This window comes from Artemia sp. Qi Xiang Cuo, chromosome 7, assembly GCF_049724085.1.
Source record: "Artemia sp. Qi Xiang Cuo chromosome 7, ASM4972408v1, whole genome shotgun sequence".
In the NCBI taxonomy this organism is placed as follows: Eukaryota; Metazoa; Arthropoda; class Branchiopoda; order Anostraca; family Artemiidae; genus Artemia; species Artemia sp. Qi Xiang Cuo.
Genome location: NC_142800.1, coordinates 65079593 through 65099726, shown reverse-complemented (window position 1 = coordinate 65099726; position 20134 = coordinate 65079593). Strand labels below are relative to the sequence as shown.

Sequence of the window (20134 nt, the reverse complement as noted above, 5' to 3'; positions counted from 1 at the left end):
ACTGTATAAGAAAGGTGATAAAAGGGAGTGTGGTAATTATCGAGGCCTTAGTCTGGTCTCTGTGGGTAGCGAATTACTTAGTAATATGATACTTTTTAGGCTGAGAGATGTTGTAGACAAAGTTTTAAGAGAAGAACAGTGCGATTTAGTAAAGGTAGAGGATGTGTCGACCAAATTTTTACTCTTAGATTAATAATTGAGAAGTACCTGAGTTTTCAATCACCTTTGGTCCTTAGTTTTATAGATTATGAGCAACTGTTCGATTTTGTTGATAGAAGAGCTTCAGCAAAGGTCTTATCCTTGTATGGTATACCAGACAAATACATTCATGTGATTAGTGCTATGTACGATAATAAAACTGCTGCGGTTAAGGTAGAAAATAAGGTTAGCAGCTGATTTTGTATTAAATCAGGAGTTAAGCAGGGTTGCGTTCTATTCCCTTTTATATGGATCATTTTGATGGACTTTGTCTTAATAAGCACAGACAGAGCAGTGGTAGAACACGGAATCAAATGGGGAAAGAAAACTTTCCTGACCTTATATTACTCTGACGGTTTAAGCATCCTAGATGAAAGTGTGAGCAAAATGAATAAACTTTTACAGGTTTTGCGAGTTCAGGGTGCTAGAATAGGTTTTAAAATTGATATTAAGATGACTAAGTCACTAAGACTAGGAATAAGTGAAGATGAAAAGAAGACGTTGGGTAACGAAAAGTTGAGCAGTTGGGCAGCTTCACTTACCTTGGTAGTATTCTTAGTAAAGACGATAGGAGCAATGAAGATGTTAAAAGTAGAATAGCCAAGGCTCAGGGTTTTTTTCACAGTTAAAAAAATTTGTAAGAATAGGAAGATAAGTCTTCAAACTAAGATTAGAATATTAGAAGCTACAGTGATGACAGTGGTCAAATATGGCTCTGAAGCATGGACGCTCCGAAAAGCGGATGAAGATTTGCTAGATGTTCCAGAGAAATTGCTCAAGGATTGTTCTGAGTACCCGGCTGACTGACCGTATCAGTAAAGGCCATACGGCTCCAATGTTTTATTATTATTTATTATTTTGTTTTCCAGAGGCACTTCATATGGAAGGGGTCGTCGTAGAAACTTCAAAGGGGGCTCATTCGAATGGAAATCGAGAGTTCTAGTGCCCTTTTTAAGGGTCAAAATTGATCGGAGAACACCTAGCCCCCCCCCCACGCCCATCATTCCCCCAAGCACATCTAATCCAAATTTTGAGATAGCCATTTTGTTCAGCGTTGTTGATTTACAGATATAAATTGTGTTTTTGAGGAGGACACTCCCCCACAGCCCTCAGGGCAAGGGTTGTCTGTTATACCGTGGGTGCATATAAGGTTTTTATAGAACGCTTTGTTGAAGAAACTTCAAAAAGGACTCATTCGATTGGAAATTCAAAGGTCTAGTGCCCTTTTTAATAGTCGAAAGTGACTGAAGGGCAATTAGCCCCCCCCCCACGCCCATCATTCCCCCAAACACATCCAATCGAATCTTGATATAGCCATTTTGTTCAACGTAGTTGAAAGTTCTGGAAATTATATGTTTGAGCAGGACACTCCCCCAAAGTCTTCAGGCAACTAAAACCCCTCTTTCGCCCACCTTTTCCCCAAACACATCCAATCAAAATTTTGAGATAGCCATTTTATTAAACGTAGTTTTAAGTTCTGGATATTAGGTATTTGAGTATGAAAACTCCCCCACAGCCCTCAGGGCTCGGGCTGTAAGTTATGCCCTGGGGGCATATAAGGTTTTGTGTAGACAACGTTGTCGTAGAAACTTCAGAAAGGGCTCAATGGATTGGGAATTTAAATGGCTAGGTCCCTGTTTAGTAGTCGAAGGTGATTCTAAGGCAGCTGCGACCTCTTCCGCTCCAACTAGTTTATAAAACACGTTCAATAAAACTTTTGGTGCAGCCACTTTGTTCAGCACAGTTGAAGATTCTGGGTATTATATCATTGAGCAGGACACTCCCCCCACTATCTTCAGGGGCAAGAATTATAAGTTATGCCCTGGGGGCATATATGGTTCTTATATAAACGCAGCAGGTTTTAGACATTTACAGTGAGCGAAGGAGGTCATACCGAAAATCTTGTTTGTAGTGATTTTTGTTCGTTTCAAGCTTGATTTGCATATTCAATTTAAGTTTCGCTCGTTTTAAGATTTATTCATATATTTACATTAATATCTATTGTATGTTTGTTTGCATTGATTGTTTATTTAATTTCTGTTCGTTTTAAGTTTCATTTTTACTTCAATAGGAATTTCTACTTTAATAGAAATTTAAAACAAGAAACTCTATTTAAACTCTAAACTCTATTTGAAACTCTATTACAAGAAACAACAACTCTATTTTTTAAAACAAGAAAAAAACTTGTTTTATTTTTATTCAATACATCAAAAGAATCGGCTTGCCGTGCTGATTCCAAATATATAAAATCCGTCAAGTTTGATCTTACCGATCAAAATCCACGAGCCTGATAAAATTTGCCTGATTTTGAAAAAGGGAGGAAACACCCCTTAAAGTTAAGGTACCTTAATGAAAATCACCCCATCTGATTCAGCATATGAGAGAGCCCTACTGTAGATGTTTGAAGCTCCTATGTACAAAAATGCGGAGTTTTGTATTTTTTGCCAGAATAAAGATCAAAGATGCGTGTTTATTTTTTATATTTTTTTTTCCCGAGAGTTATCGTATCGAACCCTTGATCCTAGAAGACCGGAAGAGGTCTAATTCGATCGGGAATAAAAAATTCTTGTGCCCTTTTTAAGTCACCAAAATATTGGAGGGTAGCTAGCCCCCTCCCCCACATCCCCGGGGGAAGGGCCACAAGCTATGAACTATGAACCCTTTGTTTACATATAGTATTGGTTATGGACAAGTGTACAGATATTTTTCGAGGGTGAATTTTCTGTGGGGGAGGGGTATTTTCTACGGGGAGAATTTTCTGTTGGGAGGGAAGTTTCTGGGGATGATCTTTCCAGAGGAAATTTTACACGGAGGGGGGGGCAAATTTGCCAGATTTCATATCGCAAGTTCATTTTAATTGTCTTACTTTCTCTTTGGCGACTCCATTTTATGCGTGGAGATATTCTGGGGGAATTGTCCGGGAAATTTTCAGCAGGGTTGGAATTCTCTGGGAGATTTTTCCGTGAAGAGGGGGGATTATCCACATGAGAAATTCTCCATGAGGAAATTATCATCGGGAGTTATGTTCGGTGGAGGAATTATCACTGGGAGAAATTCTCCATGAAAAATTTTACGCTGGAGAAACTTTCCATTTTGGCGGGGGAGGGAGAATTCCGGTAAAATTTTTCCACAGAAGGGTGATTATCGCCGTGACCTGAAAAAAGATCAGAAATTGAATAAAAAACAAGTCTTATTTTCTAATCAAAGTATGCTAAGTAAAAAATTTCAGGCAGAATTTTCAGGGGGGGGGGGATTTTCAGCCAAGATGGAAATGTCCATGGGAATTTTTGCATCAGCAATTATGAAAAAGAATTATTGGTTTTTTACATGGTGGGGAGGGGGACAAGTGCCCAAGTATCAAAAACACATTTTTCTAGGGTAACAATTTAAAACTTTTTGTTAACATTCAAGAAAATATAGAAGATGGTCCGGAGAGTGATTAAGTATAAATTAATATGTCCTTCCGTCAGTTGTATGAAGCCTGAATATAGGTACTGCTTAGTGATAGCACCCTTCTTATTGCAGATTTTGTTTAACACAAAATATTACTTTCACTTTTCTGCCGGGAAAAGATTTGGTGAGGTTCAAGGAGTTCAACTGTGTCACCATGGAAATTAGATGGGTTGGACGTGAGCAAATACAACTAGGAGATTTTTAACTATGTTACGATGCCAGCTTCAGAAAATTAACTAATTCATGTTTGAATATTTTAAAAGTAGTTTATGTACTCAAACAATCAGCATATAATAAAAAATATATCACATAATAGAATATCACAGTACTTGACTGTAAGAAAAGAAAGAAAAACAACCAAAGGCACAGGAAATTCAAAAATTTCATTTGCATTAACAACATATTGAAAAATAATTTTATTTATTACTTCTTGATGAATTAGTTTTGCCACACGGCCTTCAAAATCGTACACACCATTTTTTGTCTCTTGGATTTCCCGGCATTACTGTCCCCTCCTCAACATCTCGCTCTTCATGCTAAAGTTTTTTTTAATTAGTTTAAAAAGTAGAGTTGTGACAAACAGTCAAACTTTAGCGTAAAGAGCGAGAGGGCTGAGGAGGGACAGCCCCTTTCATATTCGGAATAACCTCTGTTCGTTTTAAGATTTAATGTCACTTCTTACTTTCAGTTGAAGAAATTTGTTTTTGTTTTATGTAATTTCTGACGCATTTACTTGATGATTTCGATTGTCTCTTATATTTGTTACTCCTATGGTTTCTAACTTCTTTTTGATTTACTTCGATCATTTCTACTTTTCTTTTCTATAAATTTACTTTTTTTCTTTTTATTCAGTTTTTTCAATCTCGATTAGTGTAGTTAAAATAATTTGGATAATAATTCTACATGAACAGTTCTACTGAAATAACAAAATTTAGGTATTTTACCTACCCCGCCTACCAACAACTCACCGCAACTCCAAGTCACCCGAGGTCAACACAACCACGCACGCTCCCCCTCCATCCCAATCTATCCAAAGCTTCCGCTTTTACACCCTCCCAGGATGTTCCCAATTCCTTTTAATCTTTCTTTATGACGTCCTCCCATCCAAGACAAGGATGACCTGCTTTCCGTTTAGCCCTAGACAGTTGGACGAAAAGGACAGTCTTCGGCAATCTGTCATCCTTCACCCGCACATCGTGCCCTAGTCATCTCAACCTTTCTAGCCCTAGAGAGCGGTATAGAACCACATTTTTCGTATAGCCTATTGTTTGAAATTAATTAAAAAAAAAACTTTCCGAAAAATAAGTTTTTCAAAGAAAAGAAAAGGCAATTTTAAAATTAAGCTCAGCAGATACAAATACCTTTTAAAATTCAAACTCAAAACGACCAGAAATTACTATTAAAGTATAATGTTTTTTATTGTTTTAAAAAATAGAGTTGTAAGAAAGAGTCAAACTTTAGCGTAAAGAGCGAGGCGTTGAGGATGGGACAGCCCTTTCATATACGGAATAATTTCTGTTCATTTTTAGTTTTAATGTCCCTCCTTACTTTCAGTTAAAAAAAACTTTTTTTTTCATTTAATTTCTGAACGTTTTTAAATTAATGCAGTTTTGGCTCACCGTACATGAATAATTAAAACGAAATTTGCATATTAATTTTACTTTTTTTTTGCTAAATAGCTTTGTCGAATGTTGTTTAATTTTATTTACGAACGTTTTTATTAGTAATAAACACACGTAACTTACGAATTACCTTGCGTATTAGGGGGGTTCGCCCCCCAAGTCAATACCTAGGTCTTTACGCTAAAGTTCGAATTTTGTTTCAATTCCTTAAAAATGGCCCCTTAATCACCAAGGCCGTTAATTAGAATAAATGGCTCTTATGAAAGTACTAAAAAAACTTTAGCGTAAAGAGCGAGTTTCTGACTGGGGGGTCAACCAAATCATCATATACGTAATAATTTCTGTTCGTTTTAAGTTTTGATGTTGCTCCTTACTTTCAGTTGAAAAACTCGTTGTTTTTTTTCATTTAATTTCTGATCGTTTTTTAAATAATGCTGGGAAGGCGCCCCCTTCATAACAATGTCCCTTCCCCCATGAAAACTCCCTCCCATGCAACCCCCGACCCATCCACCCCCACTACAAGAACCGCCCCCCTGAAAACGTCTGCATACTTCCCAATAATCAATACTATATATAAACATTGGACAAAGTTCATAACTTGCAGCCCTTCACCCGGGGATTGTGGAGATTAAGTCATCGTCAAAGACATAGTAATTATATTTTTCGACCATGCTGAACAAAATGGCTAGCTCACAATTTTATCGGGTGATTTTGGAAAAAAAATGAGCATAGGAAGGAGCTTAGTTACCCTCCATTTTTTTGGTCACTTAAAAAGGGCACTAGAACTTTTAAATTTCCGTTCGAATGACCCTTCCTGCGAAAAATCAGGCAAATTTTCTCAGGACCGTAACTTTTGATGGGTAGGACTAAACTTGATCAATCTTATATTTTTGAAATCAGCATAAAATCTGACTCTTTTGATGTATCTATTGGTATCAACGTTCCGTTTTTTAGAGTTTCGGTTACTATTGAGCCGGGTCGCTCCTTACTTACAGTTCGTTACCACAAACTGTTTGATACATTGATATCAAAATTCCGTTTTTTAGAGTTTCAGTTACTGTTGATCACGTCGCTCCTTACTTACAGTTCGTTACCACGAACTGTTTGAAATCATCAAAAAAATGTATTTTCTATAATAAGGAAGTTTAGAGCAATTGGGATTTGAACTTACGAAGTTGTTGAGAAACGTACCAATTCTTATATTCCGCGGAGCATCAATAAAAAAAGAGATTTTATGATTTCACTGACTTTCCAAATCGACATAGTCGGGTGGATAACAATAAAAGATGAATTTGACTCATTATTGCTTTTATTTTTAATATATTTGATTTCGGGTGGCCATAATCTAAAGACATATAAAATTGCGATTTAATATTGGTGGCAAGGCATAATAGATGAAGTTTTGGACTATCCGGCCAGCAGACAAACAACAATTCTGTAGACGGTAAATCTCATTTAAAACAGAATGTTTTTTTTTAGAATTCATTTTGATTTTGAAGGCCATAATGTTAACACATAAAATACCATGACTTAATATTGGTAGTAAAGCATCATAGATTAATCTTTTGCCTGTCTTGTCAGCACCCGGACAACAATACTGTAGATTACAAATTTAACTTAAACCGAATGTGATTTTTAGAATGTACTTTGATTCTTGACGGTCACAATTTGAAATACCACGACTTAATATTGGTGATAAGGCATCATGGGTGAATGTTTTGCTTGTCTTGTCAGCACTTGAATACTGTAGATTGTTCAACTCAACTGAATGTTTTTAGAATGTATTTTGATTTTTGAGGGCAACAATTTTAAAATGTGAAATACCGTGACTTAATATCGGTGGTAAGGCATCATGGATGAGTTTTTTGCCCATTTGATCAGCTGCAGAATCAAGCGGGAGCATATCAGCAAGCAAATCCATAAGAGAACGGGCTTTCCCGCGAAACGACTTCCTCAAATCCATTTTCTGAATGTCATTATTATCACTGTGCACAAGTCCCATATAATTTAAATAATCTAAAGGCAATCCACGACGGAATTCAGGATTTTCCACAGTAGCAATCTTCAAAGCAGCAGGCACCGCCTGGAATCGTAACTTTGTTAGAAGGGTAAAAAAAGGTCAAAGGAAGTATGAATAATCATTAACATTTTGGAAAAGAAAATGACTTGTTTGGGAGAATATTACTAATTTAGTTGATTTAAAACAGCTATGCCAATTATCGAAAAAAAAAACGCTTTGTTTCGTAATGTCAGTACAAAAAAGTTGAAGGAATTTAGTAACTTTCTGAGTATCGGGGGCAGTGCTTTCACTTTTCCTGAATTTGCTGGGGCTACTGAAAATTCCCTAAGGAAATAGGGTTCTACGAAATTTCCACGAACATTAACATTAACTGTGGCATTTTTAATTTTGTGTTAACCTTCCTGTACTTATGAACGTTGATTTTCACGGATATTTGCTAACCCTATAGTCAAACCGAGTATTTCTATGAAGAGTCAGGCTTTCAACCTACCTGAAACCTGACACCCATTAATAACTATAAGGTAATTGAAAAGGAAAGCAAGAACGCCGCATTCTGTCGTCAATCATATTCGTTCATTTAAATAGCTGTCGTAACACTTAAGAATGAACGCTAAATTATGTTACTTCTAAAATCACAAAAGAAATAGAAAACGATATAAAAAAAAGTTCACTTCTTAAATACACTTACAAAATATGGCGAGAAGGAGTTTATGAATCTATTCGTACGGCACTTAACGGGCTGTAGTTTATTGTGATGCCTAGTAATCCTGCTGATCTGTACAGATGGTGGAAAAATAGAATGTTGTTTCTCGTCTGTTAATAGCGATTTCCCAAATTTCAGTTTTAAATCATTTTTTCGAACGAATAATGTATGCAAGTTCAAAAGTTCAAGAACACTTTCGTAGTTACTGAAGTGGGTACCAAGTATTATTTTAGTAGCACGTTTTTTGACATCTCAGCAATACTCGAGGATAGGCCTGATGTAGGTTGTATACGCCAGTAAAAGTTGGCGATCAGAGAAGCCCAAACTGTGCATACTTGTTAAACTCTGGATTGAGTAGTGACATTTTGTGTGCAACATTGTCAACATGCAGCTTAAAAGAGCAATCATCTTTAAATGTTACACCTAGGATTGTTGCAGAGAAATCAGTTGTAAACGGCACATCTGGGGTTATAATGTTCCACTTGAGTGGATTGAATTGTATAACTTTCGATTTCTGCCCATTCGCTTGTAGGCCATTTGATTGTCACTGGGTGATGAAGTCCATGAATAAAGTCTGGCCATACTGCTTCTTTGCTACCGCATTATGTACTGTGTACTTAAGAAGTGCGGACTAGTTGTCAACGAACTAATAAATACTCTTCGAATTCTGCTAGGACTGGGTTGATGATGGTAACGAATAAAACAGCAGCTAATTTCGATCCTTTGTGGCCGCTGTTGGTTAGTTCTGACCCCGTAGAAACTCTCTTACTTATACTAGTACTCGACTCTTGGCTCCCATCTCCTTCAGATTTGTTAATGCGGTCAGGTGTCTTATAAGGTCGAATGCTTTTCTGTAGTCCCACAAAAGTAAATCGACAATATTATTAGAAGTGTCCAGCCACTTGACGATTAAGTGGTACATTCGCACTAGATATACTGCCGTACTACAGCCTTGTATGTAGCCATATTGGTACGGATCTATCGAAGGCGCAATTTGTTGTAACAGAAAGTGGTAAATAAAACCATCAGCTACCTACGCCAAGTTGGGAGTTATTGATACGGGTCTCAGTTGATCACAGGACTAGGTGACTTAAATTTTGTTATGACACGGACATACGAAACTTTCCACATCCTTGGAAATAATTTTTCTGTGAAACACTGGTTTATTACTGATGCTATTGGCTTGGCTAGGAAAGGTGGGTATTCAGATGAGAAGCACTTGTTACGTAGCCGTCCGATTGCATAGGAAACTACCCTTTCTGGCACCTCTACAATTTCGTCCATACTACAATTGTTAATGATGTCACTCATTTGCACGTCACTTATGGTTGGGTAAGCAGTAAAAATTTGAGTAAAAATTTGTTAACTTCAGAGGCTTCGGTTAAAACTACCATTTGGAATGCTGATTCGTATTTCAGTTCCTTTCTTTTTTCCACTAAGCCATTTTCAGAACAGTATGACCAATAATTCTAAACAATGCATACAGCTCAACACATATCTTTGCTAAGTCCAGATTTTAGTTGGCGCATTAGACCCCTTCCCATTCAGAGATTATCTGATATCCCAATCTAAAATATACACTTTTGAAGCGCACTCCATTCAAGGAAAGTTTTACAATAGGATTACTATAATATGCCTACTAAAACCTTCTATAGAGGGGGGGGTGGGTGTTTTAAGACTCTGAAAGAGTCAAATTACGTCTGAAGACCCCGAGCCCAATTTTCTGTTGGCAAAATTCGGATAAACATCGAAAAGCTCTACGATAGTGGAAACTCTGATTACGGTGCTGAAACCACCGATAACCGAATACAACGAATTTACATGTTTCTCGTTGCGTTTTCTCACCAAAAATCGCAACCAAAAGCTTGAATGAACTACTAGGATAAATTTTTATGGATGAACTATTGTCTTGCCCACAATAAAAACTAAATTTCCCTGATTTTAAGAATTATGTTTCGAAGTCTGTGAGTCAGATTAAGTAAAACAATTTTATCCCAATCATGGTTCGTCTCACTATCCTCCCTTGAATAATGCGGGCTATCACTAACTAGTTTTTGGCGAAAAACTCCAAATTCAATATAGTTCCAGTTGATAACTATAAAAAACATAGCTATAGATTCTTGTATTGTAATTATAAATTATTATACAACAGATTATAATAAAAATATAGTTATAACTACACAAAATATATGATTATTTTTATTAAGACCAGAAGTATTCATGTCCAAATGTAAAAACTAGCTAATAGAAATCGATTGGCAATTTTCAAAAACTATACTGTCAATTTTCCCACATAAAGACCTTACAGCAATTACACTTTCTCATAACAAATCCACAATCATAGTTTTGAAATCAATGTAAAAAGTTTTATTAAAATCAAAAAACCGAATTTTTGTCCCTAAAAATCTTTTTTGTTACTATGCGTTTGAGCATGCCCGACTCAACGTCCAGTTTTGAACCTGGCATCAGGCAACAGCAATATCCCGCCCAAGTTTAGCTTGCACAACTTTATTGTTGATACAAAAGGTTATTCTGATTAAATAACACATAAAGATTAAAACACCATTATTCACTGCGTAACTCACTTTACTTGTTTCATTAGTCTTTGCTATTGTACCAATTCAATACCAAAGATCAATACCATATGACCGATAAGATTGAAGGGGGGGGTCAAGACCCTCACTTTGAACAGGCCAATCATACATACTGAAGGTTTTTATTTTGGTTGTCTATATTGAAGTGCTAGTTTCAGATTTGAGATCAACAAGCTCAATAGCCTTTGAATAGAAATTTTGTGAGATATGTGCTTGATTTGTTTTGATTTTGGGCACCAACACATTGATTTATTCCTGTTGCGGATTTACTCAGCTGTTGTGGATGTCACTTGTTGTCAATAAGTTAATCTAAAAAGTAAACCGTAACTATTTGAGACAAATATATACTCAATGTATTTTGAATTTGGATTCGTAAATTGGCAGCATAAGCCTTTTATTTTTAATTGACAAGCTTGTATACACCTAACAACCAAATTAATTGAAAACAAGCACCATCATTAATATATGCACTTAGCAAATGTTGATTCAAACAATCATCTTACAAACAATCATTTTTGCTGATTAAGTATTTAGGACCATTTTTCAGCATCATCATAAGTTGAATGAGATAAAACGCATCCATATATGCAAAGTGGGAGCGTGGGAGAGCTGTTGGGAAGAAAACAGCCCAAGGACCCTATTTAAGCCTCCAAAATACGTGCATAACGTATTTTTTTTTATGCATCTTTTTACACGATTATTCCGACATTTGCAACCAGGAAGCTCAGGAATTCTTATACATTGATTTTTGTGAAAATCAAACATTATTCGCGCGATAAAATTTGATGTGTTTTGATTTTGAACATTGATGCTTCGAAATTAATTATTTATGATTGATATTTAATCATTTACTATCATTACCTAAATGATTCCTAAATGATCGTCAGTTAAAATAGGTAAAACATGTTTAATTTGTAGAATTAAGAGTTTTTGAGTCGCAAGAACACGGACAAAATGCCTAGCTTTGGGACCAAAGGTCCATCAACCATACATATAGGACATCTTTTCATGAACCTGATTAAATAAGGTATATTATGTCGATTTTTCTGTTACTTTACATCTATGAAGCCTTTGTTCTACGAGTGTATTATACCTATTATATCCATGAAGCCTCTGTTCTCGTATACTGACTATTTGAAAAATTCTGACGCTCTTGTCCAGGCAACTACACTTATCATGTCATCCCCAGAGAACAACTTTTTGGTCTTCTTGACCACCCTGATTAAATAGCTGTTTTGGGATTCTGATCCCATATTAGAAAGACAGAAGAGGTTCCCAAAAAACCTTGGGAATCTGAGAGCGGCGTCTGATTTCCGATCGGTTATAGTCCTTAAAAAGAGCACCAGAACTTCTAATTTGACAACCAAATGAGCCCTCTTTCAATTTTTTGCAACAAGGTATTCCACAAATACTATTTGTGAAATATATACCAAATGTATTTTGATTGTGGACTATCATACTCAAACCATAGCAATTTTTAATAATGGACATTCAATCATTCCAAAAACACTTATGTTGAGAAGGTGGTATTTTGATGGCAGAGTTGGTTTAGTAGTACAGTTAGTCGTAGACGACACATGCCCAAGCCCCTAAATTAGGGCCCTTCAATACTACAGACTGAAAATCCTTATATAACTCAGATTTCAACAAAATTAAGTACACCTTTCTAATGAAATTAGGGCTCTGTTTTATTTATGTCATATAGAAAATTCTGGGCGGTTGCTTCTCATGTCAAGTTGAAAGCACACTTTTTGGGCTTTTCGGTCATTTTGATTAAATGCTATGCGGGGTTATAGGGTTGTCAAGGGCACATTAAGCTTTGAAAGAGCTTACCCTGCAATCGGTTTTGGCCGTTATACATTGCAATTTTAAATTTGCGATCAAATGAGACCTCTCCGAAGTTTCTACTACTATCTGTTCTACCTGATGAAGCCCCGGGAGATTTTAACGTCACAATATATAGGAGACATATCACACCTTACAAACTCAACGCTATTGCTAAGACTATCAGCAGGAAGTACGTATGTTCCTAATGGTAATTCTCTCATCTAAACCAAATATTGGGACTGCAATTTCACCAACACAAAAATTTATGAAAATAAGTGGAAAAGTGGAGCAAATGAAAATTCATCCCAACCATTGTTAAAACATCCCCTTCCAGATCTTGTTTACCTAGTCACATCTTCTAAAAGCTATGAATTTCAAAGGCATAAATCGACAAATATCATACCTTTACTGAGTCAATTAACATTTATGCGAAGCTTTCATGTGAGGAATCCAATAATTAAAATATAGACGTAATATTTCAAACCTGTTCAAGAAAGTTTGCCCATGAGTTATTTTGGAAGGACGACACAGTGATATGCAAGGAATGGACGTCTGGCAGTGCCTTTGCTTGGTGAATAAATCCCCTGGGAAAGTACAAAAGATCGCCAGCTTCTAAGACGACATCCAAATCAGGCTCTTCTAAGTCTTCTTCTGATAGGTTAGGAGAAGAGACTAGCGCACACTCCTCAGCTTGAGATCTATATTGAATCATTTCTTTTTCAGTTAAAGACAACAAAATTATTTCTATTTAAGGTGGGCAATAAACAGGCAGATGGAAACACACCTTCGTCACCAAGGAATGTTTCAAGAAAGTTTAGGAGAAGATGCTAGCACACATTCCCTTATTTAACATATAAAATAAGTCATCTCTTGTTTAAAAAAAAATATGTTTTTTTCTTGTTAAGTTTGACAACACAGTAAATCTAGCAAGAGTGAATTATGCGAGCAACGCGCTTTGGTTCATTAAAGAAATCTTTTTTAATAAACAAAAGTATTGTAAAAGCAGGAAGGAATCGTTCTTAGTCACTGCGACAAGATACCCTTCAGAGTTGGAGAAGGGGAAGAATATAAATCAAAACAATTTTAAAAAGGACTAAATTTAAAATCAAAAGAAAACAAAAAGAAAAGATTAAATCAAAATGTACAATAGTTACTCAGTGTAAAACAAAGAAAGTAGAATATACGATCAATCAACTGCTCCTATCGCAACACAGAACTAACCAACACCGTGATAATAATTAAAAAAAAAAACAGAAAAAAAACAATTGAATACTTTCTTGAAAAATCAGCAGCTTTCGTTTAGGTTTTTTGTTTAATTTACGACCCTGCATGACCGATTACTCTTTCTGTGGAGGAAAAGCCCATAAAAGCCAGAAGGGCCTGTCCGAAAAAGGACACCAGCTCAAAAGTGCCATTACATAATATCTAATACAAAAACACATATAAGCAATCCAACATAATATTACAAAAAAAGGCCTTTATGTTTCAGCACTAGTCTCAGAAACGTCCGCTGGTTTTAAATTTCCGAAATTCAGTTTTTCTCGTTATTCTTATCCAATTACAGTTACCAATAAATCATTCACCAAGTCAAAGAATCATGAAAGAACATTAATTTAGAGCAGGAATGTAGAGGGGTGAGTTCGGCTGTTTTGCAAGTTTGGGAGCAAACGGGCTACCAGTCAAGGAAAGAAGGAAGTATATGGGTCAGGTGAGACCGAAAAACGGTTCTTACTTTTGCCTAATGTGTGGGGACATCAGTGAAAACCTTAAACATTTTGTAGAAGAGCGCAAAGAATCAGAAGATTGAGGCGAAGACTTTCCGGTACATTTAAATCTAGTTACCAGATCTTTGCCATCTCCTCGTGCAACACTAGAATCTCCTGGTCACACGCCTTTCCTTCACTCTTTCCACTATCACACCGACATCCACACCTGCGTCTTTGTTCCTAGCTCACCCAGACCACATTCAAACAGTATTCTCTTTATTTTACTTGGCCACGGACCATTCTTATTCTCGTGAATGTGCTGATACACAAATACGCTGGCATTACAAATACGCTAATTTCGCATAATAGAACCTCACAACATTCTTATTCTCGTGAATATGCTGACACACAAATATGCTGCGAATACAAATACGCTGATTTCGCGAGATGGAATCTCATAACGACAGGAGCTTTTCCCAGAACCTAATTATAGCTACCAGTCTTCGATTCCTCAATAATCAGTCCTACATCCCCTTGATTTATTAAATTATTAACAAGTCTACTTACCTCAAAACCAATTGAAAACATTGCAACTGTATGTCCCCAAATTTCACATGGGTAATGCATAACCTGAACCATCCAGTAAGAAACATATATTTATGCATCTTTATATCATTAATCTTAGCCAACTGGCTCACAGCCCCCATATCAGAGACTCGCTTTCTTTTTGCCAAACTGATCACCATATGTTTACTAAAATTATCCTCTGCAGTCAAATTACAACTCAAATAAGTAAACTCATATTTCACTTCCAAAAATGTACCCTCAAATCGAACTCTGACTCTTTCCGTCACTATTCCTCCTTTCCTGAACACTACCAACAATGATTTCTTCTTTTAAATATTTCTTATCTAAATACACGCTAGTTCAATCAATCAGCTGCTGCAGTTTACCCCTTGATTTTAACGTTAAAGCTATATCTACAAGCGTTAACGCTTCCACCAGACGTGGCCCCAACACTTGTAACAAAAGATGTTGAAAGTGGGCCACCCCTCGAGATGATTCAAACATTTTATACGCTGGATAACGCCAACACATCTCAAAGGAACTCTGAACAACAGTTAGACACCTTCACTAACCTAAAACTCGAGCATCAGCATATTACACGACTCTCAGTACGAAAGCATCGAAAGTCGTGGGTCTTATTCGGAGATCTTATACTTGTGCAGATAAAAAGAGGCTAGTTTGCCTGTATAAATCCCTGATGCATCCCATTTTGGAACATATCACTCTTCAATTCACCCAAATTGCAACAAAGATATGGACGCCTTAGAAACGGTGCAACGAAGAAGGCGAGTTGTTCAAACTCCGGGAAGACATTATGACAACTTAATGACAGATAAACTAGTCTAATTTCATCACTGAACTTTCCAACACCACATTGTAGATGAATAGTACAGCCTACCTGAAGATGGTCTGACATTCCTTTCCATAGTAGCATCTAAGATTAAATTAAACAGTCTGATTACCATCCATATAATTGCTCCTGATTATTTTAGACGAGGATGTTAATGTGATTTTTTTGTCGAGGCGTTTTGCTTATTATTCGATATATCATTACTGTTATTAATACATTTTCAGATCGGTTTGTGAAATATCAGCTGAACTCGGTGAAATGTAAGGGCTAGTATCATAATTGTGCCTTTTGTGAGTTCAGGCTCGTTTCAATCTCTGTGGGGGGCAGAGGGAAAGGAGCCCCTAAATTCTTGTCATCCACACGCACACCAGAAGGGTATGTCAGATTCCAATCAAGTTTGGTGGGATATATGATTTCATATCTTAGTTACGTCCTATTTTGTGTCTCGGCACACTTTGACCTCTAGAGGAGCGAGGGAGTCCCTGAATTTTAATCATCATGATATCAGCATGAGTTCTGAAAAGTCAGAGCTAAAATACATTGGTGGGAAGATACAGTTAATTGTCCTAATACAATTACTTGTTACTATAAAATCATCAGATCGGGTTTGTATATATAAATAAAATTGATGAAAATGAAGGGCTTGTGTACTATTTGCACTTTCTCATGGTCCAGGGCCAACCGTAGCTCTCTGGGTAATACCTTCTTCAAGACAGGACATTAGATTTCAACATACTGTTGTTGAAAGTGAGAGCTAATTTCCCGGATGTGGATTTTGGGGTCAAAATATGACCAGCCCTAAGCAGAGAAGGGGACCCCAATTCTTTCTCTGTCAAAACATCTACCAGAAGGGGTTCACAGGGGCGTCCCAAGGAAGGGGGTGTGGAGGGGCGCACCATCCCACGAACTTTTCGGTAAAATTTTCACCGGAGGCGAAAAAATTCGGCAGAGATTATCAAGTATTATCGAAACAATATTTTTTAGGGGTCACTAACTTCCTATATTCTCCGTGGAAAATCCACCAGATTAAAATTCTCCAAGTTTTCAGCATACATCTTCGAGATTCTTCGCAGGCTTGAATTCTTTCATCTATAATTGATTTTATTCATCCTTATCTTACATTTTACCCAGGTATCTTTTTTCGCAAGTATTCACTTCCAGCTCCCGAGTCAAGTACGTGTGAACTATTACCAACTGAGAATGAAAAGTTCTCAACAAATGATGTTATAATGAAAAGTTCAGATTTTGAATGTTATCAAAGCTAAAATAGCCGATCAGACAGGGTGAATTTTCTCAGTATGAAAAATTCTGTCAAGGAAAAGGAGCTATTGTCACAGATAAATTAAGATCAGGTAATATATATATATATATATATATATATATATATATATATATATATATATATATATATATATATATATATATATATATATATATATATATATATATATATGCTGATGCTATTAAGGCTCACCTTATGAAAATTGCCACTGAGTGGGGGATCAAAGAAAAGGTTGTTGCTGTAGTAACTGATAATGGAGCAAAGGCTGTAAAGGATGCTGCATCCCAAGTAGGTACAGGATGGACACATGTTTCGTGCTTCGCACATACTCTAAATTTGATGTGGGGGAGGGGTGCTATTAATGATACTGCTGAAATGTTGCCTCTCGTCCAAAAGGCTAGAAATATTGTCAGATTTTCCAGACGTAGTGTTGTAGCTACCAACAAGCTGCGCCAGGTTCAAATCTGTATTGACAACGTTTGCACCAAAAAACTAAAATCTGATGTGACCACCAGATGGAATTCGCTTCTCACAATGTTGAGTAGTCTGCAAGATTTGAAAGAAAGGTAACAAGCTCGCTTGCGCTTCTCGGTAAAGTGAACCTCATACTCACTGATAGTGAGTGGAGTGTTATTTCAAACGTGATTACGCTGCTTACACCCTTTGAAGAGGCGACTATTGAGCTCTCTTCTAAAAGCTATCCCCCATCTCGAAAGTCCTGCCTTTTTCAAGTGATAAACTTGTCCACTCAAGTGGTGGAAGTATCGAGCTATGGGGTCCCAAAAACACCTGTACGAAGTTGCAATAAAATTCATGTTGTGCCCGCTACCAGTGTCCCTTCTGAAAGAGTGTTTTCTAAGGCTGCTCAAATGATTACTGAAAGGCGAAACCGACTCTCAGGGAAAAACATTGACATGCTGCTGTTTTTAATAGCCAATAGTTTATTTTTCTGTCTTCCTGAGCCCCAGTAATTCCAAATCTGGGTTTTTACTATATTCATTTATACAATCGAAGTTTATTTTTATTGTTTTATTTTATTTTATTTGAATTTTGAAAAAAAGCTGTAAAAAATACCCTTTATTTACCATTTGCGTTACTGAGCTTCGGCAAATCCATGAGCAAAAAACTGATCCCAAATATCGATATCGATATATCGATTAACCAAAATATCGCCCACCACTACTATGTACTTCTTTCTCTCTGTTTTTTTTATAGTAAATGTTTTAAATAGTTTGCGTTTAAATGTTTTAAATAGTTTTAAATAAAATGTTTTAAATAGTTTAAATGTTTAATATTTTGTTTCATGGTCCCCTTCCTTTAAAGTCCATGGAGCCCTTAGGAGGATTAGTGATTTTATTTACTGAATGTTTTTCGTTGTTTGAAATATATCTACCTATCTAACATCAGTGGGAAGGGAGAAATGAAGGCTATCGAAATTATAATCGCCAGGGTATCTACCAAAAGAAATTTCTGTATTTAATCTAGGTTTAGTCAGAAGTAACGGTCAATTCCCTTGTTGAAACTTGTTGAGACCGGGTACGATTCAATCTTTTTGAGGGAGGCGGAAGAGGAGTTCCTGAATTCTTTTCAATACCGAATTGACCGAAAAGAGCTTTAGATTCAAACCTTATTTGGTGGAGACATAGAGCTAGGCACATAATTTTGTCCTTTATGGTCCACATCTTATCCAACTTCTTTGGAAAACACGAAAAATATAATTATATTGCTTTTTATCAGCCTAATTACCAGCTGCTGGCAAAGTTCATTCAACAAACCTCGTCATCAGCTATAATTTTGGCATCAGGTGTCAGAACTCAATCAAACCCTTGCAAGGGAAGGGTTACATTCTTGTCATCCATGTCAATAAGAATGATTATGAGTTATGAACTAAAGTTGGCGGAGATTAGCAGCTAGGAACTTTTTTGTACACTTGGCCATCTATCGAGGCACAGACAATTTCTTTAAAATCAGTATTCGTAAACAAAACAAGGAGAATTGTCAGCGAACACTTGGGTAAAATCATTGCAAGCTATTTTCCACCCGGATATAAGGGAATATTAAAAATCAACTCAATTAGAAACTAAAATATGTAAATTTTAGCAACAACAAAAAAGTATTTTAACACAAAAGTAGCTAACCTTGGTCGATACACTCGCCACCTCTTTTTACCTTCCAGCTGTAGAACAAATGCCTCTATATCATCATAATGCGGTGCAAAACCCTGAGTCCCAGGCGGCGTTAGGTAACTAAAAACAGAAAATTTAGAAAGTACCAATTTAAACTAGGGAGAATTTTATTTTTTTTTTTCCAACTTAAAAGATTGAGATGTGCAAAACTATGTTTCTTGAGGCGAACTCCCCAATAATCCCTGAATATAATGCGTAAAAAACAAAACAAGTTTAAAAATAGTTTTTTTTCAAATAAAAGTATACATTAAAACTCAAAACGAACAGAAATTATCATTTATATGAGAGAGCTCCTGTCCCCTCAGTATCCCTCTCTGTAAGTTAAGGTTTGGCTTTCCTCCAAATGATACAAATATTTTAGCACAAGACCAGTCTGATGGGAAATTACTACCCAGATAGATTATATCCCACGTTAGCCGCAATAAACCGAAAATTAAAAGGCCTGTTTATTAGTAGCTGCTTCAAACAATAAAATTTTCAGTTCGAATATTTTGGACAGCAATCGATGAAATAAAACTAGGAAGTAAAAATTTTGTTTATTTTTTGTACCCTAAAATGCTTTCAGTTCTCATTGTTTTCTAATTCATTGCTTTATTCATTGTAACTTCTACTTATTTAAGTTTGACATCTTATATAAGCCAATATTTGCTGGTTTTGGCCTTAAATTCGCTCTTGACTTTTCATAATAAAGATGTCTTTTCTTTAAACTTAATCCCGGTAAGACTTTTCCTACAACGATCACACTTACGCTGGCTACTCCTACCACGACTACTCCTATCAAGACTACTACTACTCCTATTTCTATTTTCAATGAACATCAACCGCATACGCTTTCCCAAAAACAAATAAATTTTAAATAGTTTTCTCGTTAAGTTTAAAAACTTAAATACAATTAGAATTTTCAGGAATTCCTGCTGTAATAACCAATTTATTTTTAGCAATTTATTTCCTTACAAATGTATTGAAAACAATTAATTGAGCATATCCCTTTGACCTGTAACTTAAAACAATAATTCCAACATAAACGCACAAATTTGACCCAAGGTACAAAAAAAAATCCCATTCAGGTTCGCCTCTGAGCCGCAATTTACCCTTTTAAAAATGATGTGGAGTTATTCACAAGAAT

At 36.2% G+C, this 20134-nt stretch overlaps 1 protein-coding gene across 1 annotated transcript in view; it reads right to left on the bottom strand.

Moving 5' to 3' along the window:
* LOC148950600 (ribosomal oxygenase 1-like) overlaps positions 1-20134 on the bottom strand; it is a 64658-nt gene that overhangs the window by 6151 nt on the left and 38373 nt on the right. Inside the window, exons 5-7 of the mRNA XM_089091900.1 lie at positions 18961-19068; positions 12902-13115; positions 7098-7356 (exon numbers count right to left, since the gene is read on the bottom strand). Coding sequence (XP_088948026.1) covers positions 7098-7356; positions 12902-13115; positions 18961-19068 — 581 coding nt within the window. The remainder of the gene's footprint in view (positions 1-7097; positions 7357-12901; positions 13116-18960; positions 19069-20134) is intronic.